At 42.5% G+C, this 27,979-nt stretch overlaps 1 protein-coding gene and 1 long non-coding RNA gene across 5 annotated transcripts in view; one reads left to right on the plus strand and one right to left on the minus strand.

The window, feature by feature from the left end:
* Nucleotides 1-5,713, minus strand: part of SPEF2 (sperm flagellar 2) — a 94,724-nt gene extending 89,011 nt beyond the window's left edge. For all 4 annotated transcript variants that reach the window (XM_079994658.1, XM_079994657.1, XM_079994656.1 and 1 more), the window contains exons 1-2: nt 5,564-5,713; nt 1,106-1,208 (exon numbers count right to left, since the gene is read on the minus strand). In XM_079994658.1, coding sequence (XP_079850784.1) covers nt 1,106-1,208; nt 5,564-5,621 — 161 coding nt within the window. In that variant the 5' untranslated portion in view covers nt 5,622-5,713. The remainder of the gene's footprint in view (nt 1-1,105; nt 1,209-5,563) is intronic.
* LOC307226470 lies at nt 33-27,942 on the plus strand. Its single transcript, XR_013843457.1, has 2 exons — nt 33-99; nt 27,642-27,942. It is a non-coding gene; the product is annotated as an uncharacterized lncRNA (long non-coding RNA).
* Nucleotides 27,943-27,979: the final 37 nt, after the last annotated feature.

The following is a 27,979-nucleotide window of genomic DNA, read 5'->3' on the forward strand; positions in this document are numbered from 1 at the left end:
TGCCTTGTACTGAATCAAACTATTGGTCCATTTACAAGGTAATCCAATTTTGTCTACTCAGAAGTAAGTCCTACTGAATCAAATGAGGCTTGCTCCCAGGTAAGTGGGATTAGGGTTGCAGCCTTACCCCAACATTAATTACTCTGGCCACCATTCTCCAAGGTCTAAGGCAGAGATGTGGCCTAACCCTGATACATTAAATAGGTTTTTAAATTAGAGATACCTGAGTTGGACCCCAGGACCTTCTACATGGAAAGCATGCACTCACTGAGCTATGGAACCCATCCCAGTTCCTTATCGTATCTGTCTGGGTTTTGATAAGTTTTCTTGGGAGCATGGAAATCATCATTCAACAAGTATATATAGCAGGCATACGGGGAAGTGCTGGATGAAATATGTAAACATGGCTACATCCTTCCTCTCCTTTTCCAAGGACTGTTGGCCAAACACCATTAGTCACCTTTTAGCAATAAACAATATCCCTATTCAGGCATTTGTTTCTGAATGCATGAAGGGGCCTGCAGAAATATGCTGGCCCCACCACCTCTACACTAAAGTGTATGGCAGCAACATACCTTCCCATCTCCAGAATTGGAAACTCTGTGTGAATATATGGCCTTGAGATTGAGTCAATCACGTGTCAGCTGGGAGGCACATGCTGTCATCAAGGGGGAGGGGCTAACCCATGCATACCTGCAGACCCCCATATGCCTTCAGTATTCCTAAGCTGAGTCAGGTGGGAAACTGCATTTTACACCAGCTGTCATCTTAATCTATTTGGACTGGCATTGGCAATCAGGGTTGTCAGGCAGATGTCTAAGTCTTATGTCAAACATCCATGGTCCCTTGGCCCTCCTGGTCTTTCTCCTTTCTGCCACTGCCTGCTCTCTAGCTATCTTCAAGTACACAAGCAGAGGCAGGAACATGGAGGAGCAGTGATGCAGATTGGTCCCAGAGGGAGAAAGCTAATGCAGCGTCAGTGGCAACAGGCAAGGAGGTAGGATTCCCCTTCCGAGGGCGCCTTGCTTAAGCCCCCTACCCCAGGACTTGGAGCCACCACTTACTACGTTAACCATCTGGTGTTGTATATATACCATCTACTAACCTGCTTTGCGAAAACTGAGCAAAGTCATCCTGGAGTTCAAACTTGTTGAGAAGTTCTCCGATGAGGTATCCTGAAGAAAACTCCTGGGCAAAAGACTCCATTTCTGGTTTATTTTTAAAGAGAAAAAGGAAAGGTTTTTTCCCCTCCATTTGTTCAGACCTAAGGGCTGATTCATATGTTACCACCGTAAAGTGCCAGTAACTTTCCTGTGACTTCCTCCCATGCAGTTGCAGTTACATCCAGATCAGAAGCGGCTAACCGGTGGCCCTCAATATGTTGCTGAGCTACAACTACCATCTTCCCTGACCACTGACCATGCTGGAAGGGGACATATCAGAGTTGGAGTCCAACAACACCTGGAAGACCACAGGTTTCCTACCTCTGATCTACACAGAGAAGTCAACATTGCCTTTTCTCAGGCCAGGTTTCAGCTAGCATGGGATGAAACCACATGATCCACCTCACCAAGGTGCTTCCACCATCTAAATCAGGCCTGTACCTGCATGAGCTACCAAGTCTATTACCCACACATTGTGGCCTGTGAAGCACTTAATGACACCCCCCATTTTTTTCCAGGCCCAGGCAGGCGGCATAAAGGATAGGGTGGTTATCAACCCCTGATGGGTCACTGACTTGGTGTACCACAGATTGCACAGATATGCTCTGGGGATTACTGAAACTTGTGCAGGCCTGCTCTAGAAGCCTTAATGCATGAATTGGCCCTAATGAAACAAATTTTAAAAATGAAGAGTTGCTCCCAACTAAGTAATATTCAGCATGTGTTTGTGGGAAGGGTTCATTGGTTTGTTTTTGTTTTATTATGTATTTTGTGTTCTCATTTTGTATTTTTATGTTGTAAACCACCCTGTGATCTTCAGATGAAGGGTGGTATACAAAATTAATAAATAATAATAAATAAAATATACCGGTACTCATTCAAGCCAATTGACTTCAGTCACAACCAATTATTTCAATGGGTCTACTTTGAGTATTATTTAGTTGGCTTCAACCTACAGTAAATTATTAAAACAGCAGCAGTTCTCTATTGCCTCTTTTAAGTTCTAACTTAAAAGTAAGCTGTAATAATTTCTTAAATTCTCTGCGTTTCAAGATGCTTCTTCTTCTGGGAAGAGTAAGACAACCCCAACTTGCAATATGAAGAAGCCTTGAGATACAATGGTAATTTGAGAGTTTATAATCGCCTCTCCCACAACCTAAAGAGCTCTAGAAATCTGGTAGTTCAGCCTCTCATTAGAGGCATTTCATCTCTCTGTGTGGATGATATTTTTCTCTGGAGGAAAGCCATTTGTAGATCAAATAGTAGGAACAACGGGATAAACATATATCTACAAGGACTGTCTGTACTCCAGAGTCCTTATTAATTGAGGAAATTCGACAGATTTGTGTCCCTTGAAACTGCAGAAGAGTCTCTGGTGATGGAAATCATTGCCACATGGGAGCTTAAGAGGTGTGTTGTGTAACTCAGAATGAACACCATCCACTGCTTTCCTAGGACTGCCCAAAAATGTGGAGGTAGTAATGTAAAGTAGACAGGTCACAAAACACAAGGTTATTTGGGAAGCTGCTACCTATTTTTTTAAAAAAATAATAATTATGAGTTTGAATCAATTAGAACTGATTCAATCAATCAGAAGTGCATTGATTTGCACATGAACAAACTGAAGAAGAAAACACATTTGCAACTTCTTTTTTGATAATGCTTGCATGCGTCACAGCAGGTGCTCTCAGGGGAAGAGGCATTCCTTTGTGTATGAGCAAAGAGAAGATCACACCTGCTACCCACAGTTTTTGTAAGGCTGCACTAAAATAACTAAATAATATTTTTCCAGCTATCTTCTGCCCAATAAGTCAGTCAAAAGGTTCTTGAGCCAAATAACTTGAGTTGGCAGCCTTCTTTATTTTGAACAGAGCGCTCAGGAATGTAGGATTGCCAACCTAGAGAAAAGGTCCAAGGAAACAAGGAAAGAAATAGCCCCTGCTCCCCGTCCCACCCTGCTGCTCTGCCTTTCCCAACTTGCCACGGAAGCAGGAGGATGGATAACAAAGAGGGGGAGCAGTGGGAGATAGATGACCAAAGCAGTTACAACCTTCTATGGACCTGTTAATAATATAATTTGCAGTGATGGGAAACCCATGGCGCTCCAGATTTATTGGAGTTCAATTCCCATCAACCCCAGCCAAGGGTCAGGGATGATGGGAACTGCAGTCTAGCAACATCTGGTGGGCTGCAGGTCCACCCATTCCTAGGTTAGAAAACAGTCCCTCCCTCAAATACGGTGCTATATAGGGTCTCTAGTTCTTTTAACAAAACCACACTGAGGCGATGATATGTCTTTTTGCACATTCTGGATGAGCAAACGATCATTACGGTGTGGAAAACACCAGCCATTCTGTTCATGCAACCCAATGTACAATTCAGGAGTGGGGCTTTCCTGGGCTGCATCATAGTTACATGGAAACAAGGGAACTTCTATATGTCTTGTCTGGCGTTACAAGTTCAAATTAGGAGAAGCTGCTTGTTGACATATTACAACTCTTACTGCTCTCCATAAAGTATTACTGTCATTTCATTTTTAACCAAAGCCTGGTCTCCCTTGATTTCATTGCATTTTTTCCAAATGTACCATATCTAAAAACAAATCCCTCTGATCATTCTAGACTCCCAGAATTGATACAAATGCTCACAAAACATTTCAAAATCCCCAGTGTTTCAAGACCCCCGTTTCAAAATCAAGGAAGACAACCAAGCTGGATGGAATCCCTCCAAGTGCCATACAGGTTATTTGCTACTATTAGTTATTACTATTGACACTTAATATTACTGCCTCCCCTGGCTAAACCCATCCCACTCCCACCAATCCTGTTTGGGCATATTGGTACTCTAGCACAGTTATTAACATCAGTAATAACTTTTTTGTTACTTGGGTGAAAGCTATTTCCACCAACAGAATAGCTGCTCCTCGTGCAATTCTGTCATGCAAAGGCAGTCAGAAAGGTGAGTCTTCCTGGTACCTATTTTTCAGTGAAGGAAAAATGAGAACTACTAATGCAAGCACTTTAAACTTAAAGCAGTTTGATCATACTGTCTGTTTTGAATGGGCTCATGCTGTTTAAATTTGCTTGTTTGTATGCTGCATTAGTCTTTTGTTGTTGTTGCTGAAGCACTTTTGTTTGTTTGTTTGTTTGTTTGTTTCTTACTACTCTGCTACCTGCCCTGGGTATATAAATACCCACACTGCATCTGTAAGAATGCAATGGTTTAGTGCGACAGTGCTGAAACTTTGTAACTCCCTGCCTATAGACACCTTCCCTGTACTGTATGCTTTTTGCTGCCTGCCAAAAATATTTTTATTTATACACGTCTATCCAGATGTTTTAGGGGACGCAGGTGGCGCTGTGGGTTAAAGCCTCAGCGCCTAGGGCTTGCCGATCGAAAGGTCGGCAGTTTGAATCCCTGCGGCGGGGTGCGCTCCCACTGCTCGGTCCCAGCGCCTGCCAACCTAGCAGTTCGAAAGCACCTCCGGGTGCAAGTAGATAAATAGGGACCGCTTACCAGCGGGAAGGTAAACGGCGTTTCCGTGTGCGGCTCTGGCTCGCCAGAGCAGCGATGTCACGCTGGCCACGTGACCCGGAAGTGTCTCCGGACAGCGCTGGCCCCTGGCCTCTTAAGTGAGATGGGCGCACAACCCCAGAGTCTGTCAAGACTGGCCCGTACGGGCAGGGGTACCTTTACCTTTACCTTTTATCCAGATGTTTAGAAAGCTGGTGTGAGTTTTAATTCATTTTAGTCTAACCTATGCATGTTTTTTTTAATTGCGTCTGTCTCCCCCCCCCCCCCTTTTATTGCTAATTGGTAATTTTTTTATTGGCAATTTTATTGTTTTATCTCTCTTGTAAACCACTTTGAGGTTTCCACCCACCCACCCCATACCATACCATCAAGCGGTTAGCAGATTTCATGAAACAGAGAAATATGTAGAATCTGCAATAACCAGGGGTAGCTCAGCCGGTAGCGCATGAGACTCCCATTTCAGGTTTGTGGGTTCGAGCCCCACATTGGGCATTACATTAGGGAGGCAAGGCGTTAATGTCATGTTTAGATGTAAACTCCTGCACTGCAGCAGGTCGGACTAGATGACCCGCATGGCTCCCCTTCTATGAAATGTCTGTGGGGGAAGCAAATGAATCTGCAGCAAAACCGTGCTCCTGAGCATGTGCAAAGCGCCATTTCTCTCACGAGGGACTAAACAACAAGAAGAAAAGTCTCCACGCGTCTAGGGTTGGAGGGGAATCTGGTTTATGGAGGGGGGCGAAGTTCCCTCAGGCGAGCCGAAATGAAGCGCCCGCCCGCCTGAGAGGGACACGGGAAGCCGGAGCCGCGCACCTCCCGGGGCTTCCCCGCCCGCCTTAGCCCTGCAAGGAGGCTCCCGCACTCACTCACTGCCCGCGAGAGCTTCACTTCTCGGTTCAGCCAATCGCACAGGATGTCCGTCATGGCCGCGAGCGGTCCCGGCTCCTCGCCCGACTGGGCTCGAGGCCGCCTGGAGCGCAGCTCCGCGTCCCGTCACCATGGCGACCCGCTCGGCCGGGAGGAGCGAGGGCGCGCGTGCGCAGCGGGGAGTCGGGAAAGGCGTCGCTTAGCGGCGCCGAAAACATTTCCCGCCAACTGGCTGTTTAAAGGGACGAGCCTTTGGGCCGAGAGCGCATGCGCGATTGGATGGCATGTGCGCGCGAGGGCGGGACGAGTGAAGCTCCTTGATTGATTGATTTAGTTACTTTAATTTCGAGTGCGGTGGGGTCAGTTCTGGAGCACGAATTGCTTTTGCGTATATTTATTATAATTTATATTTATATTATATATATATATATTGTTGTTGTTTAGTCATTTAGTCGTGTCCGACTCTTTGTGACCCCATGGACCAGAGCACGCCAGGCACTCCTGTCTTCCACTGCTTCCCACAGTTTGGTCAAACTCATGTTTGTAGCTTCAAGAACACTGTCCAACCATCTCGTCCTCTGTCGTCCCCTTCTCCTTGTGCCCTCAATCTTTTCCAACATCAGGGTCTTTTCCAGGGAGTCTTCTCTTCTTATGAGGTAGCCAAAATATTGGAGCCTCAGCTTCAGGATCTGTCCTTCCAGTGAGCACTCAGGGCTGATTTCCTTAAGAATGGAGAGGTTTGATCTTCTTGCAGTCCATGGGACTCTCAAGAGTCTCCTCCAGCACCATAATTCAAAAGCATCAATTCTTCGGTGATCAGCCTTCTTTATGGTCCAGCTCTCACTTCCATACATCACTACTGGGAAAACCATAGCTTTAACTATACAGACGTTTGTTGACATGGTGATGTCTCTGTTTTAGTTACTTTAATTTCGAGTGCGGTGGGGTCAGTCCTAGAGCACGAATTGCTTTTGCGCATATATATATATATATATATATATATATAATATTAGTCTATCCTAATATATATTATAATGTAGCACCCTGCTTGTGGTTAACGCTTAGCTGGAATGAAATATTCAACGCAGCAATAGAGAAATTAAAATAGTAATTTATTTGTCAGACAAATAAATATGAGGCACAGTGGTATATGGTTACCAAGCTCTGGCCTGGCCTCTTGCCATTCTGGCCAGCACTTATATTTCCTTAATCCAGCCCCCTTGCTCCTCCTGTGGCTGCCTCTGTCCAATCAGCCTGGTTAAAATTCCTATTGGCTGTTTGCTAGAACCAATCACAAAAGATACACCCATTTCCTCTTGCCTTTTATGGAAAATAAAAAGCTATATATTCTTCTATCTATAAATGACAAATAAGTAGTAATATATCTTACATGTGTCTCAACAAGGAATCTTAATTACCAGCTCACCTCTTGCCCTCCTTGCCCTATTGCCTTCCAAAACAGATAATTAATCTTGAATTTTTATCTTATGCATGTCAAGGATTGAGTTCACATCAACATTGAGAGATCTCCTTCATTTGAAGGTTTCTAAACAAAAGGCCTGACAACCATATATCAGGAGTGCTCGATTGGCGTCTTCTGTCTGGCAAGGGGCTTGGCTGGTGCCTGACTTAATTTCAGGATAGTTACAACTCTTACAACTATATGAAATAAGAATCTAGCATTTCTTAAATCCTTTGCATAATTATATTTAAACTAATATATTTAATACATAAACAACCTTTTAAAAGGAAAAGAAATCTTAAAAGGATCTTAGTTTAAGAAAGAAACAGCTTTAGAAAAAGTCTTCCCAGAAAATGTTCTCTTTCTGCCAGCTAGATGCTTTTTCACTGCTCTTGACCTTCTTAACCTTAGGAAGAAGATATGGCTCATTTTACTATTTATCCACCCTTAATTTGTAGGGTCAGTGTAACCTTGGCTGTCAGCCTGTAATTCCCTTTTTATGACTTTGAGAATTGTTTTCTGCTATAAATCAGGGGGGCCCCTTGTCTAGGAGTAAAAATATCTTGCCAAGGTTTTTAGGCAACTGGTCTTCTGCCTGGCATGAAACAGAACATTTTTAAACTCATTCTTAAAATACAAGCCCTGATTAAACATATAAGCTTTAATAAAAATGCAAGCTTATGATTAGATGCCTCAATAATACATATTATAATATATATTAGTCTATACAGTATTATAATATTATACACACACACACACACATATATATAATATAAAAGTATACACACACACACACACACACACACACACACATCTATCTATCTATTTATCTATCTATCCACCTGTGAGCACGTATGGACTTGGACTGTGCAGAGCCGGCAGGAAGAATCCTGGACAACAGCAAACCGAAAGAACGAGTCTAGGGAGCAACCATGTTTGCATTTGCAACTGCCAAGGGAATGCAAACAAAGTTGGTTTAACGAAGAGAATGGTAATTTGCTCAGGCGCCTGGGAATATATTCCGGTACTTGATGTCAGAAACTACATAATAGAAATTGGCTGGGAGGCAGAAGCATATCCAGGCTGAGAACTGTTTTCAGGAGAATATTGCTCTCACACTATCCTTTCCCCGATATCAGAGGTTGTTTTGGGGGTACAGATAGACTTGATTCTAGGAGCATGTAAGGAATGGTTAAACTTCGCTCAGGTGGAAAGAAAAGGCTACAAAGAAGCAGCGTCTCTTATACTGTTCTGTGGAAGATTTCTGTGTGTCTGTGTTACATCTATATATAGATGCAGAGATATATCACTAATGGGTGAGGGTGAATCATATCATTTTGCTTAATGCATCTTATTCAGTTTTGTTAAGAGAAACTATTGACTATAACTTTCTTGCTTAAGCATTGCCTAACAACTTGCATTCTGAATCCTGGATCCTGATGGCTCTTCGCTAAAATATATCTAAATATACTATCAGCATTAATGGCCCCTCAATATTCTCTTTATTGTGCATGTATGATAATTTGTGCTTATGATGGTATCAAGTTGGCTATCTAATTGGTGCATGCCCTGCAGCTTTGGGGTGTATCTCAGGCACTTTTTGTACCACAAATGTTTCTTCTGGGTGGATTTTTGTTTTTTTTTTTTTTTGTTTTTTGGTACCACTTTTGTTGTGCTATAGCACAAGGAGCCACATTTTTGCTCTCTGGAGGGCCTAACAATGGGGAAGCATCTCGGAACAACTAATAAAGTGGGATAGTGTGTAGATAAATCTGCACTATTATTGCATCAATGGCATGTTGCATAATATTGTGTGTGTGTGTGTGCGCACACACACACACACAGAGACAGAGAGTCTGGAGGGGTCCTAAGTGTTCTAACAATGTGTTTTTCGCTTGGTAGTTATAGGTGGAACTATAAAGGATATGCTAAATTATCTGTAGTATCAATACACTCTGTATGTTGCATGCTGTCATTGCACCGTGTCTTACTCCACCAGTAGAGGAGCAGGGAAGGGGAAAGGTCCCACATGATGTCATCACAACACAGGTTAATTTGATGCTGCAGGGAAGGAGAGCTCATCAACACATAAGGTTGTTTTTAATGGTAGCTCTATATCTTGTGTGCAATTTTACCTACAGGGTTGCCATGAAGAAATTTTGGTTCATCAAATGTCTTGGAATCTATAGTATTGTTGAAGCTAAGTATTTGTGGAGTTTATTATATTCTGGGCTGCTGGAAATCCCATTTAACTGTTCTGCATTTTCTGAAGAAAAGGGATGAGAGAGGGGTTAAAAAATAAATAAATTCCTGCTTGCATGTAGCTATTGCTAAGTGCACTACACAGCTTCATGGGGGAGAGAATCAATAGACATTAAGAAGCATGATCTGCAGTCTGAAAGACTTCTGGAAATAAGTATTACTGAAGTCAGTTTACTATCTCTGAGTAAATTTGGTTAAGATTGGATTTATGTTGTAACAAACATAATAGAAAGGATGGGCTGGGGCTGGGGGTTGAAGTGATGTTAATACGATAATTGAGGGCTGGATTCTGACCTACTGGCATATGTCAGCTTGCTTGTGTTATGTCTTGTGTTATGTCCTGGTACAATAGAAGTAGCTGGAAATATTGCCGTGCCTGTTGTTGTTTAAAACAAAACAAATATTGACTTACTGGGCTATGCCAGGGATAGATCCAGGGCAGGTGGGAACAGGACAAAACCTAGGGAATCAGATATGAACTTAGGGAAGATTGATGGTTCAGGTGTGGAATTAAGGTCGCACCTAGTGTTTCAAGGGTAAAGCCCTGGGTCTGGCAAAATTTGGTGTGCCTCTGTGTGTGTGTTACTTCACTGTATTGGTTATCTGGCAGAGCATGGTTTATTTTTTAAATACTTACTGTTGGTACCCCTAGGTCTTCTCCCTGAAAATGTGGCTACGGGAGCTGGGTATGAAAAGTGAATTGTTTACTGACCTCCATCACAGGGATAGATTGTTTATTATAGACACTGAATGGTCCTGAGGATGATTTAATGGAAATTATTTTCAGCTTTCAGCCTGGTACACAGAAGAGCAGAAGACAGAGTTTGGTGCTTCAAAAACCATTATAAATTCAATCTTGCAAGTTGGTGGGTTGGGCAGAGAATTTGATGAAGATGATGCAAATAGTAACTACTTTCTATTTGTTAGGGCTTTTGCAATAATAACTGCTTTGTGTTTATAGGGCTTTTGCCCAATTCTACTCAAGGTTTTGGGCTTGGCTCACAAATGGTACAACTGTCTCTTACTCAAGGCTGGAGTGTTTCCCAGAGCCTAGTCCATTTCTATTCATTAGTCACTTGGAGGCAATGAATATTAACCAGCCCATGTAGAAAATCCCAGTTTCTGCTAGATGCTTATGCTAGTGCTCTGATGATAAATGTCCTCTAATTTTTCAAAAGCTTTCCCCCCTGTGAAAGAGGCTTCCATTTTTCTGCTTTTTTCTCAAAGCCCTTTAGAATTTCCTTAGCTGGACCAATGGTCTCTGACTCTGTACAAGGCAGAATTATATGCAATCCCAACGTAAAAGTATTTCAGAACATTGTACAACTGCAGCTTTTGATATACCACATTTAACTTGTTAATGCAACAGGCAAGAATCTGGCAGTGTTTGCTTCAGCACAGAGCTGCAGAACTAAGAAGCACAACTTTTCCTGAGATGTTCAGAGACCTTCAGGAACTCCAACTCCCATCAGCCCCAGTCAGCATGGCCAAGGGTCAGGAAGTATGGGAACTGAAGTCCAAGTATATTTAGAGGGCTGCAGATTCCCCATCCCTGGGCTCAATACATATATTATGAGAAGATTCAGTTCTACCCACCTTTTGGCATAGAGCTAATCCAGATATTGCTATCAAGCTAACCTCCACAAATAACTGCTGCTGTGACCTTCCACAACTTCTGATGGTAACTGAAATACGGAAAAAATACAAACATCTGCCAGAGCTCGAAAAATCATTTTTGTGTCACATTTGTAGGGTGTTGAGTGGATTAGGGGGTTATAAGCATAAGAGGATGAGCAAAGAATTGCGGAAACCATTTAGGGGAATCTGCAGTGGCACAGAAGAAAGAAACCTAATAACAGCGTGCTTTCCATATGTCTACAAACAAAAGTATTGTGAAACAAAATTGATGTCTCCCCATTACACTTTTGCAAGTTTTTACTTGCATTCCATCCCAAAGTACTGTTTAAGGTTGGAAAGTTCGAGGGATTTATGGCAGAGGGAAAGGTTACCAGTTCACTGAAATGTTAGCAGTGCCAGTTTTTAAACAATGTTCATTGTTTGACGTTTGTTCTCTCTCTAAGTTGTAGGTATTGAGTGCCAAATAGCAATTTGGAGAGTCCAGCTTGCTTCCAAGTGCCTTCCTCCACATCTCCCCATGAAGTCCAAGTAACATTTTGGCATGCATGGGGGAATTCAAAGGAGTGGTGGTATTTAAAAGCTGTTCCTTGCAGCAAGAGATTGCGTATTTGTACATTTATAACAAGGATGGGGGAACCTGTGGCCCTCCACAAGGTTGTTGGACTCCATCTCCCATCAGCCCCAGCTGGCATGGCCAACGGCCAGCATGATAGGAATTGTAGTCCAGCAATATCTGAATGACCACATGTTCCTCATCCATGGTTTATAAAATGTATTTGTTGCCCAAGTAGATCATAAAAGAAAGTTTAACCCATGTTCTGTGCCCAGCATGCTAGCGATGAAATGCTGGATTTTCCTGTCTCTTGCAAGTCACAGAAATGGAATGTGTAATACCTAAAGTAATACATTTTCTATTAGCTCCTGTAATTATTTTGTCTTTTTGGATCAGACACATAACATCATTAGTCATAAGAAACAATGTAATGAGGTTTTTAAAAAATCCTTCCAAACTAATTATTTTACATGAATGACATTTTCTAACTTCTAGTTACAGTTTTGATGGGCTGATTATAACCTGAGGGGAAAACTTGCCATCCTTTGCATTTCTTCCTGGGTTACGTGTGCAATTCATCACAGGCAAGCAATTCTCCTAAGGCTCAGAGCTGCCTGCCCAAATGCTCACATGGCTTGGGATCTTTGCTCAAGTTGCTTATATACCTTGTCCTCTTTTATAGGCTGCTTTCCTGTAAGCCCTGGGCTGTTTGCAGAAGGTACAATAACACTTGAAAGATGACAAAACTAAGGGGGGGGGGGAGCTAGAAAAGCTAAGAACAATAAATTACATTATCAAAATAAAATAGAAAACAGGCACCCACACTTCCAAATTGCTCAGCACAGCTCATTAGCCAACCAGTGGCTGCAAACCATGATGGGTGCCAAGTTGAACTTTTTGTGTGGTTTATTGATGTAAATCATGGCATCAGTGAAGCTGGCATGAGTATATAAAATGATTATGATCTATTTTATCCCATTATGACCTATTTCAACCTTGGTACTGGTTCTTACCTTAAACATGACCTGGAAGACATGTGTAAATATCCTGACGTCTTAGTACCTAAAGTAACAATCAGTCCACTAATCCTGCATTACCAGTAAAGTTTAATTATCACCTTTAGGAAACAATGGGATTCTGCACAATGGAAACTTCTTCCCAAAAGTCATGATTAAGGAAGCATATAAGACAACCAGTTAGTCTTGTAGGTATTGTTAACTTTCATATGAAAGGCGCCAATTTCTAATCCCTGACCTTATGGATATAACGTCAAGGGGAGATACACATAGCCATAACACAGGCACATTTAACACCAGTAAAAAGCCCTAAGCCTCTTGCACAGCGTAGCTAAATGTGTGGGTTGTGGACACACTTGTGGGTTCTGACATACACCTTGTAAGAGTGTGTGTCGGGGCTATAAACTCACCAGATGCCTCTGGCCATGTTGCTACCCTGATCTTGACCGTATCTCCTGCCTCTGCTCACTGGAGCCTCATCTTCCTTTCTTGGTACCCAACTACTGGCCTGATAGGGGCACACCTTTGTCCCTGTCTCTGCTTGGCTCTGCTAAGCTTATCAGCTCATATTTGCACCACAACCCACAACTTCAACCGACCATGTATACTTTAGCCTCTTAAAGCCTCCTCCCTGCACCTCTTTTTGGTGCTTTACCAAAGCACCAGAGAGGTTGAGTGGTACAATTCCTGCACCTCCAAGTGTCCCTGTTTTCCAGGGACATTTACAGAAGCCGTCCTGGTTCCTGATTTGATCCCAGAATGTCCCATTTTTCCTATTTCCATCAGACAAAAGTTGGAGGGTAGGTAATGCCACCTTCACACACCTCCTCTTTCTGTAACTTTGTGTGATCTCTGCAATGTGCTTCCACCCCTAGGGTGGATCCATTTTACAATGGCAGCGACAAAGCCTTGTTACTTTCGTAATTGCAGCCTCGAGCCAAGGACTGCCTTTGCTTTGGCACAGAAGCACCCTTGGGTAGGATGAAAGCCCATATGTTCCTCTAGAAACAAAAAGTGCTGCTTCACAGGCAGTGAATAATTTCATCAATGTTTTGACAGCTATAATTCTTCACTGACTCTGTGCCAAGCCCATGCCCATTTTAGCAGAGCAAAGCAGCAGCAGTGGACAGATTTCCTCACTGGGGCAGCAGGAGGCACTCTTGCAAGTTGGTGGCTCTGTCCACAGCAGAGCTGTAGCCCTCTATTTGAATGGTCGACCCTTAGAGGCTGAGGAATCAAATTGGTTTCCAGACAGCACTGCACTTTTCCCCAGCTGACAGATCTAGCAATGCTGTCAAAGCTCAGGAAAGATGATGAATAATGCCAATAAGCATTCTGACCCAGTGCAGATTCTGCATTCTAACTGACCAAGCAATGCCTACTTTTTTTGTTGTTTAGTCATTTAGTCGTGTCCAACTCTTCATGACCCCATGGACCAGAGCACGCCAAGCACTCCTGTCTTCCACTGCCTCCCGCAGTTTGGTCAAACTCATGCTGGTAGCTTTGAGAACACTGTCCAACCATCTCGTCCTCTGTCGTCCCCTTCTCCTTGTGCCCTCCATCTTTCCCAACATCAGGGTCTTTTCCAGGGAGTCTTCTCTTCTCATGAGGTGGCCAAAGTATTGGAGTCTCAGCTTCAAGATCTGTCCTTCCAGTGAGCACTCAGGGCTGATTTCCTTAAGAATGGATAGGTTTGATCTTCTTGCAGTCCATGGGACTTTCAAGAGTCTGCTCCAGCACCTTCACAGATCACTGCCTTGCCATGGCGAAGGGGCTTGAATAACTCAGAGAAGCTATGAGCTATGCTGTGCAGGGCCACCCAAGATGGACAGGTCATAGTGGAGAGTTTTGACCAAACGTGATCCACCTGGAGCAGGAACCGGCAAGCCACTCCAGTATCCCTGCCAAGAAAACTCCATGGACAAAGGGCTACTTTAAGCCTCCTTTAATCTTGCTAGCAGACTTTAAAACCAGCATAACCACAATAAGTATTTTAGAAATTGATTGTCAATGCAGAAAAATATTTGTGTGCTCTTTTCTCTCTTGCTATGCCCCAGTCCCCCGTCCCCCCGTTGGCAGTTTAGCATTTATGAAACTACTCATAGTTAAAATGCCCCAATTTACCTCCCTTGCTTTTCTTTAGGACCTGCTTTACTTGATTCAAGTGTTCTAAGAAATGGCACAGTGGCAGCTTCACTTTGGCTGTGTGTGTGCATTCTGGGTGGGCAGAGTCTGTTATTAAATTGTCCTTAGTTGTTTTATGTAGAAAGGTTGGCTCCACATTCTAAAAACAAGGGATAGTAAGTCCTTGCAGTCTAATGCAGCAATGCCCATAACACTGCAGACTTGGGAAGTGAAATTGCTTTTGAGGGAATGGACTGAATCCCCCAGAGATCATTAGTCTTACCGAAATTAGTTTTGCTTCCTTCTTCAGTGTTCATCTCCCAAGATGAAACCTCCAAATTTCCCACAAAGGTTCACTTTAACAGATCCATAAAGCTCTGAGTGTGACTTTGGGCTCTTTCAGCTGGGCATTTATTCTGATTTGCTTCCAGAAAGCTTATGCAAAGGTAAGACTACATTTGATCTTCACTGATCATTCGTTCCAGTTTGCTTGCAGAGCAGTCATACAACAATCAGCCTTCATCCTGCATCCATTCTGATTTCACTGTAGAGTGTTTATATGACTTCCCATGAGAAATGGGAAAAATTCATAGAATCATAGAATCATAGAATCATAGAGTTGGAAGAGACCACAAGGGCCATCGAGTCCAACCCCCTACCAAGCAGGAAACACCATCAGAGCACTCCTGACATATGGTTGTCAAGCCTCTGCTTAAAGACCTCCAAAGAAGGAGACTCCACCACACTCCTTGGCAGCAAATTCCACTGTCGAACAGCTCTTACTGTCAGGAAGTTCTTCCTAATGTTTAGGTGGAATCTTCTTTCTTGTAGTTTGGAACCATTGCTCCGTGTCTGCTTCTCTGGAGCAGCAGAAAACAACCTTTCTCCCTCCTCTATGTGACATCCTTTTATATATTTGAACATGGCTATCATATCACCCCTTAACCTCCTCTTCTCCAGGCTAAACATGCCCAGCTCCCTTAGCCGTTCCTCATAAGGCATCATTTCCAGACCTTTGACCATTTTGGTTGCCCTCCTCTGGACACGTTCCAGTTTGTCAGTGTCCTTCTTGAACTGTGGTGCCCAGAACTGGACACAGTACTCCAGGTGAGGTCTGACCAGAGCAGAATACAGTGGCACTATTACTTCCCTTGATCTAGATGCTATACTCCTATTGATGCAGCCCAGAATTGCATTGGCTTTTTTAGCTGCCGCGTCACACTGTTGGCTCATGTCAAGTTTGTGGTCAACCAAGACTCCTAGATCCTTTTCACATGTACTGCTCTCAAGCCAGGTGTCCCCCATCTTGTATTTGTGCCTCTCATTTTAACTCAGTTCACATTTCAACTCAGTTCACATTCAAAAATGAATATAGTCACACTTCCTGAAACAATGCGTCAACCAAATGGCAGCCAACCTTCAAAAGTTGCACTTCAATGAATTTATTTTGCAGTGCAGTTCTCCAGATATATAATATGAAAAAAAAACCTTATACACTAGGGTAAAGTGTGCATATAAATGCATATATCCATGAAAATGCATGAAAAAATGTCTATATTGGGCAGAATTGCATAACAATTGTGTACATTATGAGCAATCCACACTAAAATGCTGGTGAAATTTCATGAGGATTTGTTTTACAAAAACCTGGGAAACTGACATGGAAATGTGGAGAACTGTAAAATTGGAATAATGAGAAATGAAGAGGAACCAAAATGGAAAAATCCCCCTACCCCCTATTTCCCATCATTCATCCCACTCATTTCACTCCATCACTTTCCTAGGTGCATAAAGCAGAACTTTCCAAACTCTTCATGCTGGCAACACTTTTTAGAGATGCATCATTTTGCGACACAGCAATTAAGTTTTACTAGCAAACTGGAGGTTAACCCTTTTCCAGCCTTGGGCAGAGCGCAGGGAGCATTTGCGCAACACACCTACACACTGCAACTAACGTGTCACGACACACAGTTTGGAAAGCTCTGGCATAAAGTATGGTATTTTTTAAAGGTGGGTTTTTTGCACTAGGTCAACAGAGTGCTGCAATCCATTTGATTAACACAAAGCTACATTTCTTGGCATGGGCTTGAATCCTTCCAACAAAATACTGTCTGTCAAACCTAACCCAAACTACTGAAATACCTGCTCACCTTTGGAACTTCTTATTTTATCCTCTATTTAAATGTTATGGCAGGTTTGATGCTGCTCTGTGTACCACCTGCATATCACCCCAGGCCTCTGACTAAGGCAGTTAAATGTCACAATAATATAAAGAATGCATATTTCATTGAAATGCTACCTTGGCAGAGATGAGCTGCTGAATATATTTCCCCTGCCCCACGTTTTGGATTCCCGTGGTATGTCAGCCTTGTCACTAGGCATAGAAAATGGATTCATCAATGTTGTTGTTTTTTAAAAAAATAATATTTATTACTTTTAAAACTTACAAAAAGGAAAAAGAAGAAAAGAGACAAAAAGAAAAAAAGAAAAAAAACAAGAAAGGGAAAAAACAATACAATACAATATATAAACAATACAAAACACAACATTAACCTAAACAAAACAAAACAAAAACAATTTAAAAACATACATTATACCATTTCAGTAGTCTATCTTTCATACCCTTGTTTCATCGACCTCCTCTCACCTCCCTTTTTGTAGTCCACTTCTATTAATTGTTTCAGCAATTCCTTTCCATCTTTCTCTATTTTCTGTCATATAAATATCTTAACTTATTTTTACCCTTATTTTCCATTAATGCTATAATGCTTATTTATGCTTAACTCCTTATAACATTTCAACTAAAGCCATAAGATTCCATTCCAACATTTTTCTAACACTCAGTAATTTTATAATATTTCTATTTCTGAAAATAAACTTTAAAACTTCTTTTCCAATCTTCTTCCACCATCTCTTCTCCCTGGTCTCGGCTACTGCCAGTCATTCGTCAATTCCAAATAGTCTATCAACCTGGTGATCTTCTGTCCTAGGCTCTTAACTCTTTTCCAAGTCCCTTCTGCAGGTCTTCTTCATATTTATACATGCACTTTACTTTGTCTTCTACTGATCTTGTTCTTATTTTCCTTCCTTTGATACTGAAGAGCAGATCTCGGGGAAGCTCCAACCTAGCAATGCTTTTATTCCTTCTCAACAGGTCAACCAAATCTCCATGGTTAAATCTAAAATCCATAAGGTATTTCAGGACATGTTTCAAAATTCCTCCAAATCCAAGGGCCCCCACAGCTCCAATCTCCTCACGACCCAAGTCCAAATCCCAAAAGTCTATCCAACTTTCCTTCTCCAGTCCGGGCAAGGCTCCAATCCTCAAAATCTGACTTTTTCTAAATTCAATCATGAAAGGCCTCAACTTATAGTCCTCAATTTGCCTCTGCAAGGCTTGGGCTCCCACTTGTATTACTTTAGGTTCAACAACAGCAACTTTCTCCTTCGTCTTATCGACAATTTGCCCTGTCAAAGTAGATTCCTGTGTCAGATCCTGAATAATTTCTGTATTGATGTTCACTTTATGTCCCAAATTAGTCACTTTTTGTCCCAAGTTAGTCACTTTTTGTCCCAAGTTATCAATTTTAGTAGTCATAACATCTGTCTTCTTGTGGAGTTGTTCCAACGAGTGACTTATCTTGCATAATGCAATCACTAAAGCTTCTTCTGTCGACATTCTCAAATAGTCCAAGGTCAGTCCCTGATTCTCACAGTCTCTTATCTTGCAGCTGGTTCCCCCAGCTGAGCTCTTATAACAGTTTCAAAGGCTCCCTCTAGAGGGAAACAATTTCTATTTGTATCAATCCTTTTAAGCACAGTTCAAACAGTAAATATAGTTTCAATTTTCAGTTACTTTTCCTCCTTTTTAAACGCAGAAGAGGACAATGGAAACAATATATTTCTCTTATTTAGCTAACTGTCAAGATACGTTCTGTTCACAGCCAAGGAACTTCAAAACGTCAAATCTTACTGACAGCCCCTTTCCAGGTTCAGAGCAGTGATGATTTAATTTTCAACACTCTCCCCTGCAGGCTTGCACGATCCAAAATTTCCCCCCTCTTCTCCTGCTTCCAAGGGGGGTTTAATAGTTTCAATCGATGGAAGTTTAATCCTTTACGGAAGACTTTCCAAGACTTTAGCTTGCAGCCTCTTTGCTTCAGTCTATTTACAAAAGGGGAAGGCGGACTTCCTGTTTTAAACCTCCCCGTTTCGATGCCAAATTAAGACGTTTAAAAATCCAATTTTCCGTTCTACTCACGGGTAGTTGTTTTAAGATCAAATTGTCCACAGGAAAAAGTCAGCGCTCTCCAACAACAGCTATGCGGCTTCACTCCGTGAAAGAAGCAATCAATTCGAAGCACCGCGCCACTCACCCCACGTCGCTCTGGATCCCCGAAACCGGGTCTCCCCGCGAGTAGGTGCAAAAGGTGCCAGCCGAATCCCAGGTTCACAGGCTTCTCCCGCCTGTGATTTTTATTGGCTCTACGCCTTCGCCGTGGCGGCCAGACCCTGTTTCCACGGAGTAAATTCCTCCCAATCAGAGGAATTCCGCCATTGCCAGAGGCACTAACCCGGAAGTGATGGATTCATCAATGTTTGCAGCTGGATGCACTTAGACTTGCACGGCAGCAATTACACAATAACATCTCCCATTCATATATTTTATATTGCAAGCTGTCATTAGTTTGGCAAGAGAATGTTGCTGCAAGTCACACACAACTCTGATTGTTATGCTTCAGTACAGCATTTCTGTAGAGCATTGCAGACCCAGCTTCTATTAAGCCAAGAGCAGTTCCAAGACAGAAAGAATTGGTCTCCTAGTGGTGGGACAGGAAAGCTGAAAATATAATGTCAATATAGTTTGCATCTGGCAACCGATGTGCCCCTTTGGTTTCAGATAGTACATGGGTAAAGGTAAAGGTACCCCTGACCATTAGGTCCAGTCGTGGCCGACTCTGGGGTTGCAGCGCTCATCTCGCTTTACTGGCCAAGGGAGCCGGTGTACAGCTTCCGGGTCATGTGGCCAGCATGACTAAGCCGCTTCTGGCAAACTGGAGCAGTGCACGGAAACGCCGTTTACCTTCCCACCAGAGCGATACCTATTTATCTACTTGCACTTTGACGTGCTTTCGAACTGCTAGGTTGGCAGGAGCAGGGACCGAACAATGGGAGCTCACCCTGTTGCGGGGATTTGAACCGCCGACCTTCTGAATGGCAAGCCCTAGGCTCTGTGGTTTAACCCACAGTGCCACCCGCGTCCCAGTACATGGGTAGCTGAGTCTGAAAAGCCCAGGACACAAATTTCCATGGCCCTCTAGCAGCTATGGTCACTCTTTTACTAGAAGTAATATATTTATCTTCACAAAACACCAAGCCAGCATGACTTCTTGAAAGATGCTGCTGGATAGAGGAAGAAAGGGCCAAAGGAAAACCAATTTTAGCTAAAGCTTGTAAGAAAGAGAGAACAGGCCAGAGAATGAACCTTCTCTGTGTGTTCCCTAATATAAAATCCTTCTAATTTCAAATTATCAGCCACACTCTCTGATTGGTTCTCTTTATTTTCATCCCCTAAATAATTTTGCTAATCATTTTAAAAAACAGTCCTCCATTAATTTATTACTTGCATCAAGATTTGGGATCTTATTTCTTCTTCGTCCTTTAATTGCAGCAGAGATACCTTTAGTTTTCAAAATTGAGTCATAAATATTACCCAAGCCAGGAAGAGAAAACTTGACACTGTTTGGGTCAAATGAGGCCTTTGTATCTCACCTTTCTTCCAGGGCACTCAAGATGGTGTATGCTGCTCTTCCTCTGCCCGATTTATCTTCACAACAATTCTGTGCAGAAGATCAGGCTAAGAGACTGTGTCTGGCTGAAGGTCAACCAGTGACCTTCATAGCTGAATAGAGATTTGAACCCTGATCTCCCAGATTCTAGTCCACTCACTATACTACACAGCTTCTCACTGGAGTTATCACTCAGTACTTTTGCATGCCAATCACTACCTTCCAGTAGATGCTAACCATTTTATGCTCTCATTAATATTTACTTAAACATTCAAGTTTTGACGCTGTCATCTGGAATAATTATGGAAAACTCCTTTAGGGTAGTGCTGATGTCTCAAGTAATTAGTACAAGTTTTGCATTGATTTTAAAATGAAAGGTCAGTGAACTTCTGAGGGATGCTGTTTCATTAGATCCATTGGCAGTACCAAATGGAGCTGAAACAGGGGAGCATTTGAGTGCCAAAACCCATCACTATAACCTTTATGCAATAATGGATGGTTCTGCTTCAGATATGGCAATAGGAATTGCTTTAAACTTGAAGCCAGTTACTTCCTGAGTGCAAATAGCAAATCAATGTGTTACTTTATAATTCTCTGACTAGCCGGTTTCCCCATTGCAGTCCTAATTAAGGCTGTAACGATCAATGTGAAAAAGGAACAACATAGATGAATTGCTGAAGCGTTTTACAGTCTCTACAACCAACCAGACTTCATGTGTCTTCAGCTAGTGTCATCACCATGGTTGAAAATGCACTTAGCACTTCTTGTATTTACTCTGGCTTGTTGTTGTTTTCTATACACTTTACATACATTTTAAAAAACAGTTACCAAACAGAAAGTTGTCTTCTGAGACGAACACATGTACACATGTGGGGCTACCTTTGAAGGTGACCCGGAAACTGCAATTAATCCAGAATGCAGCAGCTAGACTGGTGACTGGGAGTGGCCGCCGGGACCACATAACACCGGTTCTGAGAGATCTGCATTGGGTCCCAGTACGTTTCTGAGCACAATTCAAAGTGTTGGTGTTGACCTCTAAAGCCCTAAACGGCCTCGGTCCTATATACCTGAAGGAGCGTCTCCATCCCTATCGTTCACCCTGGACACTGAGATCCAACGCCGAGGGCCTTCTGGCGGTTCCCTCATTGTGAGAAGTGAGGTTACAGGGAACCAGACAGAGGGCCTTCCCGGTAGTGGCGCCCACCCTGTGGAACACCCTCCCTGCAGATGTGAAGGAAATAAGCAGCTATCCTAGCTTTAAAAGACATCTGAAGGGAAGTTTTTAATATTTAATGCTGTATTGTTTTTAACACTTGATTGGGAGCCGCCCAGAGTGGCTGAGGAAACCCAGCCAGATGGGAGGGGAATAAATAATAATTTTTTTTTTTTATTATTATTATTATTATTATTATTATTATTATTACTACTACAGTCTTGTATGCAGCCATCCACATGGCATCAAAACAAACCGGGGGGGGGGGGATTTTGTTACAAATTCAGCTCACATCCACATACAGTGGTACCTTGGGTTAAAAACTTAATTCGTTCTGGAGGTCTGTTCTTAACCTGAAACTGTTCTTAACCTGAAGCACCACTTTAGCTAATGGGGCCTCCCGCTGCTGCTGCACTGCCACTGCACGATTTATGTTCTCATCCTGAAGCAAAGTTCTTAACCCGAGGTAATATTTCTGGGTTAACGGAGTCTGTAACCTGAAGCATATGTAACCTGAAGCGTATGTAACCCGAGGTACCACTGTACTTCAATGTAAAGTGTTAAGATAATTTCTCCATAGTAGCTGTTGCAACTGAGGTGGAAGGGAGATTACTGTACATAAGGTAAAGGTAAAGGTACCCCTGCCCATACGGGCCAGTCTTGACAGACTCTGGGGTTGTGCGCCCATCTCACTTAAGAGGCCAGGGGCCAGCGCTGTCCGGAGACACTTCCGGGTCACGTGGCCAGCGTGACATCACTGCTCTGGCGAGCCAGAGTCGCACACGGAAACGCCGTTTACCTTCCCGCCAGTAAGCGGTCCCTATTTATCTACTTGCACCCGGAGGTGCTTTCGAACTGCTAGGTTGGCAGGCGCTGGGACCGAGCAGCGGGAGCGCACCCCGCCGCAGGGATTCGAACCGCCGACCTTTCGATCGGCAAGCCCTAGGCGCTGAGGCTTTAACCCACAGCGCCACCTAAATGGAGACTATGCGGAGTCAAATCCATCTTTCTTTGTTATTTCTCTTATCAACCTTCGATGGTGAGTTAAACATTCCATAAGTGTCGTATTCCACACATATTGGGTCCATGTTTCTGGGATGTTTCCTCCTTCTGCAACCAGCTCCCCTCCTCCCTAGAGTCTCCGAGAAATGCAGACAAATGAAAAGAGCAGAGCAGAGGTTGCTTGTGTGCAGACACAGTCTACAACTGCTTGGGGAAAACCCTGGAGACGAGGGGACTTCTACGGACAGCTATGGGCAGGCAGGGACCTTCAATCCTTGCAACTGCCTCATTGGGGCAAAACCTACTGGGAAGAGAAAACATTCCAGTACATTGTTTACCAGGCAAATATGTTTTAATGTTATTTTCCTGGGCAGTTGGGCAACACCAATCCGACATTATATTGTGCTGCTAAATCTGATACTGTGGTTTCATTATTATATTTTCTTACTTGCCTGTAAATTGCTTCAGGAAGTCAATAAACCTAACCTAACCTTATATAATGAATGTCCTTGATGCAGCAGTTCCTGTTATTAGCTCAGGGCAGTTCACCTCAAGTAACTTTTAGATCCAGAACATACAGTTTTGGTGAAACACTAGTTCAGGGAAACAAGTTTCTTTCGTGTATTTATCACCTAAAACTATATTGCAGGAGAACTCAGTTTTGAACACTAAATGCATTACTCTACAGAACCATTTTACCCCAGGGTGTAGCAGTTAGCATTACAAGAAACAGCTAAAATATATTTGTTCATGATGAGACTGGAAAGGTTTACTGCAGCTCCTATTTCTTATAAGTCCCCCAATCCCCTAAGTGGTACAGAGCTAGAATGTTGCTCTGAATGAAGTATTCTGTCCCATACATATTTAGCCAGAAGTAAATCTTATTGGGGACGTGGGTGGCGCTGTGGTCTAAACCAGTGAACCTAGGGCTTGCCAATCGGAAGGTCGGCAGTTCAAATCCCTGCGACGGGGTGAGCTCCAGTTGCTTGGTCCCAGCTCCTGCCCACCTAGCAGTTCGAAAGCACGTCAAAGTGCAAGTAGATAAATAGGTACCGCTCCGGCGGGAAGGTAAACGGTGTTTACGTGCACTGCTCTGGTTTCACCAGAAGTGGCTTAGTCATGACCTGGAAAAACTGTCTGCAGACAAATGCTGGCTCCCTTGGCCAGTAAAGCGAGATAAGCGCTGCAACTCCAGAGTCGTTCACAACTGGACTTAACCGTCAGGGATCCTTTACCTTTACCTTTTAAAATCTTATTGAGCTAGGGATGGGTTTCTTTCCATTTCTTAAATCTTTCCATATCCGCTTGCATTAAAAAAAAATAATCCACCGGTTACTTTCTCCTAACATATACACTTTAGCAGGCAGTTCCCCCTAATATACACATTTTTGCAAAACAATTTCCCTTGCTATAATGCATTTTTTATTATTTTCATTATATTGGGTTGGAAGTTACAGTACAAGCATATTATGTGGTAACCACACAATCTGCCTCCTTCCTCCTCTTCTGCATTACTTCATAGAGCTTCAGCCTTGAGGTCAAGCTACGTTGTATGGGTACATTCCACAGAGGAAAAGGGATGGAGTTAGGCACATGTTTTCTGTTTGCAGCAATTGCCCCAAGTCTAAAGTAATGTCTAGTTTTGTAATTACAGCACTGGCATCTCAGACATTTTTTCTGTCTGAGCCCAGAGGCTAGTGAGAGTGCGAGGCAAATCTCCTTAGCTCCAGCAAAACTGGTGATGACCTCCTGCCAAACTTATTGTGCTGACCTTATCATGGCTGTAAGGATATTCTCAGCCTTGCCTGCTGTAGCCAGATTCTTTTGTGGCAGAATGCCTGGCCTCCACTTTCTTTTTCTTTTTTTTAAAATAATATTTATTAAAGTTTCAAAAACGTTACAGAAGTGAAAAAGAAAAAGAAAAAAAATACAAAATACAGAAAAATAAAAACAATTAAAAACATTTCAATCTTTCCATGTATTGTCTTTCATTTACTTGTTTCTCTGACCTCCTCACACCTCCCTTTTTTGTATTCTAATTCAATTAGCAGTTTCAGCAAATCCTTACCTATTAATTAACCCAGCAAATCCTTTCCATCTTTCAGCATATTCTGTTATTCAATTTGCGTTACTTTATTTAACCTTATCTTACCGTAAAATACCTTAAAGCTTAAAACTTAATGCTTATTTATACATAACTCCTTATATCATTTCTTCTAAAGCCAGACAGTTTCATTCCAACATTTTCCCTAATATTCATTAATTTTACACTAGTTCCCAAAATAAAAATTTTTCTTTATAAACTCTTCCAATTCTCATCCAACGTCCCTTCTTCCTGGTCTCGGGTTATGTCAGTCCTTACTGTCCATTCCATCTAGTCCATCAACCTGGTAGTCTTATGTCCGAGGCTCTTAAATCTCTTCCATGCCTGGCTTCCACTTTCTGCCTTAGCCCATAATATTTAATCTGTGGAACTGATCTTAGACCTAGAGGAAAGGAGAAGCAAATTCACCTAGACTCCCCAATCCTACAAAAGCAGGAACGGCCATGAAACTGCCACCAGTCCTACAGATTGGGCTGAGCACGCCTATGGCCCTTAGAACTCAAAGGCTTCCACTGCCAAACTTGATGGTGACAGAAGGCCCAGTCTCTGTTTTTCATAAACCCAAACGGCTGACGGTGGAATAATATAGATAGCCTGTTTATGAAAATGAACAGGTCATATCCTGAGCTTGCACACAACTCTCGCAGGAAAGTTGATATAAACTTACATTTCCTTATATATTTAGTATCAGCCATCAGTTCCTGGCTTAAAGGAGGGGGGGGCTTCCTCTGACCTAAACAAGGAAAATTATCATTTTTAATTTGACAAACTGGAAAATTGGATTCAAAGAGGAAATTACAATGCAGATAAATATGTTTTTCCTGGAACATTGCCAGATGGTGGCATAAGTTGATTTTCAAGGGTTTTAGCAAATATACTGCTCAGCTTCAATGGGAGGGGGGTGATGGTATCAAGCAGCACTTTAAGCAAGTTTCTTCCAGATCCTGGTCGTATGCAGTTAAGCACTAAAACCATATATTTATCATAGAGACTAACAAAACAGGAATTTTAATTTCTTATAGTAAGACATTTCAGCTTGCACCTTCATCAGTTCAGTTTGCGCCTCTGATAAAAACGATGCTGTTCCCAAGGTGTTTGTTACACAGCTTTGAGGATGGAAATCTCAGAAGGCCTTCATTCTCGGAAGCTAAGTGATGTTTGCACTGCCATCTAGGCTGAGGCCATGTGGTGTTAATGTGTCCATTGTGTGCATCCAGTTCTCCCTTTGTTTTGTTTTGTTTACTAACATTGTTGGATCTCTTGGCATCTCTGAAACAATTATTAATAAGTCCAACAGGCTGTCGTTCTCAGAATTAAAGTGATTGGCAACCAGCTGTTCCACTTTCTCTGCCTCTTGCAAGAAACATGCTTGTTCAACATAGATCACATATACTATTATTTTCCTTTTTTGTGCTGTATCTGTTCTTCCAACAAATAAGAAAGCTGGGAGAGGATGAGCTAATCACCCAATTTCAAGTAATTTGGAAGGTTTTATGTAGCAAGCCCTCCTTGTCACAAAATATCATGTCACGGCTGGTTAGGACTTCAGGCAGCCTTTCCTAATGGAGCAATTTTGTTTTGCATAAATGTTTGTCCTCCACCTCAAGGATAAAAAGATTAGGAACATGACATATGGGCTTAATTACACAGTGTAATTTCAGAAATCCATGTTCTGAAACCTGATTCTTAATCCTGTTAGCAGTAGTAGATGTAGTGGATTTTGTCAGGGTAAAATGAGGTATCTTTGTTTCTCCAGCTTTGCGAGGTTTTAAAATGAAATCATGGTTAATTTATTTATGGAGCATAATTGTACAGTGTAAGCACTCAGAAAACTGAAGCTGTATAGAATATCCTGGCAGTATTCAACTACTGTGCTTTGTTAGTGCAAAGATTTCCATTTGTGCAATGGGACATACCGTTCTACTCCCCCTGTGCATGTCCTGTGTCCCCCCCCAAAAAAAAATCTGTTCCAGTGCAAGGAGGATTAGATACAGGAGTTTCTGTTAGAGCAGTCAAGAAAGAAACTTACCAACAGTGCAAAGCAGGCTTGAATTCATTGAAATGAAGACTTACACTGGGGGAAATATCCCAGTGGTAGGATGAGTAAGCGTCCCTGTTACATATAATTGGCAAAGGGGGGCGGGGAGAGACTTCATAGTAAGAGGAGAAAGGTCAAACATGGCTGAAGGGGTCTAGTAGATTGGGACGAAGCATATAATTTAGATGTCAAGGAGCTATCAACAAACCAGTTCATCCACAGGGCAGGCACACACACACACACACAGAGAAGGCACGGAATGCAATTAGCTTTTTATTAGCAGAAAACAACAACATAGCAATGTCCCTGGTTTGTCTTAATGAAGGCGTTGCTGAAGCAAAGCTCTAGGCACAACGTTCCCTCTCTAGACTTTCACTCTGCATCCCTCCTGAGCAGATGAAGGCTGCATCAAGGGAGAGAGCTCCTCTTCTGGGCCTGTCTGGTGCATTGCTCAGCAATGTGTAGGACCCTCCTCAAGAGGGGGGCGGGTCTGAGGGGGAAGAGAGTCAGCAGGACTGAGATTGTCTGCACGCACACTGTGACTCTCAGCTTCTAATTCAGTCCTGGAAGGCCCTCCTCCTAACATATCCCAGATGGATTTCACCAGCCCTGTGTTGGCAACCTGGCCACCATTTTTCATCCTTCACCTGGACGGGACATCATTCTGGGGCATTGCAAAGAGGAAATTGTGGCCGTCACAAAAAATAGGATGAAGATTCTTTGGAGAAAGTTCTATAAAGTGGCCTTCTTTTCCTATCGGTGTGAGAAAAAGAATATGCTCAGTTTTTCTCAGAAAAACATCTTCTGAGAAGTATCTATTTTCAATGCACATCTTACTGGAAATTATCTTGTCATATTTGTTCCATTCTTTTCCAGGTTCCAGAACATCTGCATATTACATCTTGCCTTACCCTGGAATGATTTAGAAGCAGAAAAACAAAGGGGAGAACTGGAATGACTACATTCATTAATCCTGCCCTTCAGCAACTTCGGTGCAGATTATGGGGTAGCTAGTCACGCCATACCTTGCTCTCGCTCTGTAATGCCGTGCTTATCTATTCAGGTTCAAGCTACAAATTGGATTAAATTATTGTAAGTCACAAACACGTTCATATTTGATTTCACACTTGGACCAAGCCTCATTATGTGTGGAGTATAAACCTACTCCATAAATGCAGCCTGTTTTAAGAAGATGGGGTTATATGTGTGTTTTT

This window comes from Podarcis cretensis (assembly GCF_951804945.1).
Source record: "Podarcis cretensis genome assembly, chromosome: 11".
In the NCBI taxonomy this organism is placed as follows: Eukaryota; Metazoa; Chordata; class Lepidosauria; order Squamata; family Lacertidae; genus Podarcis; species Podarcis cretensis.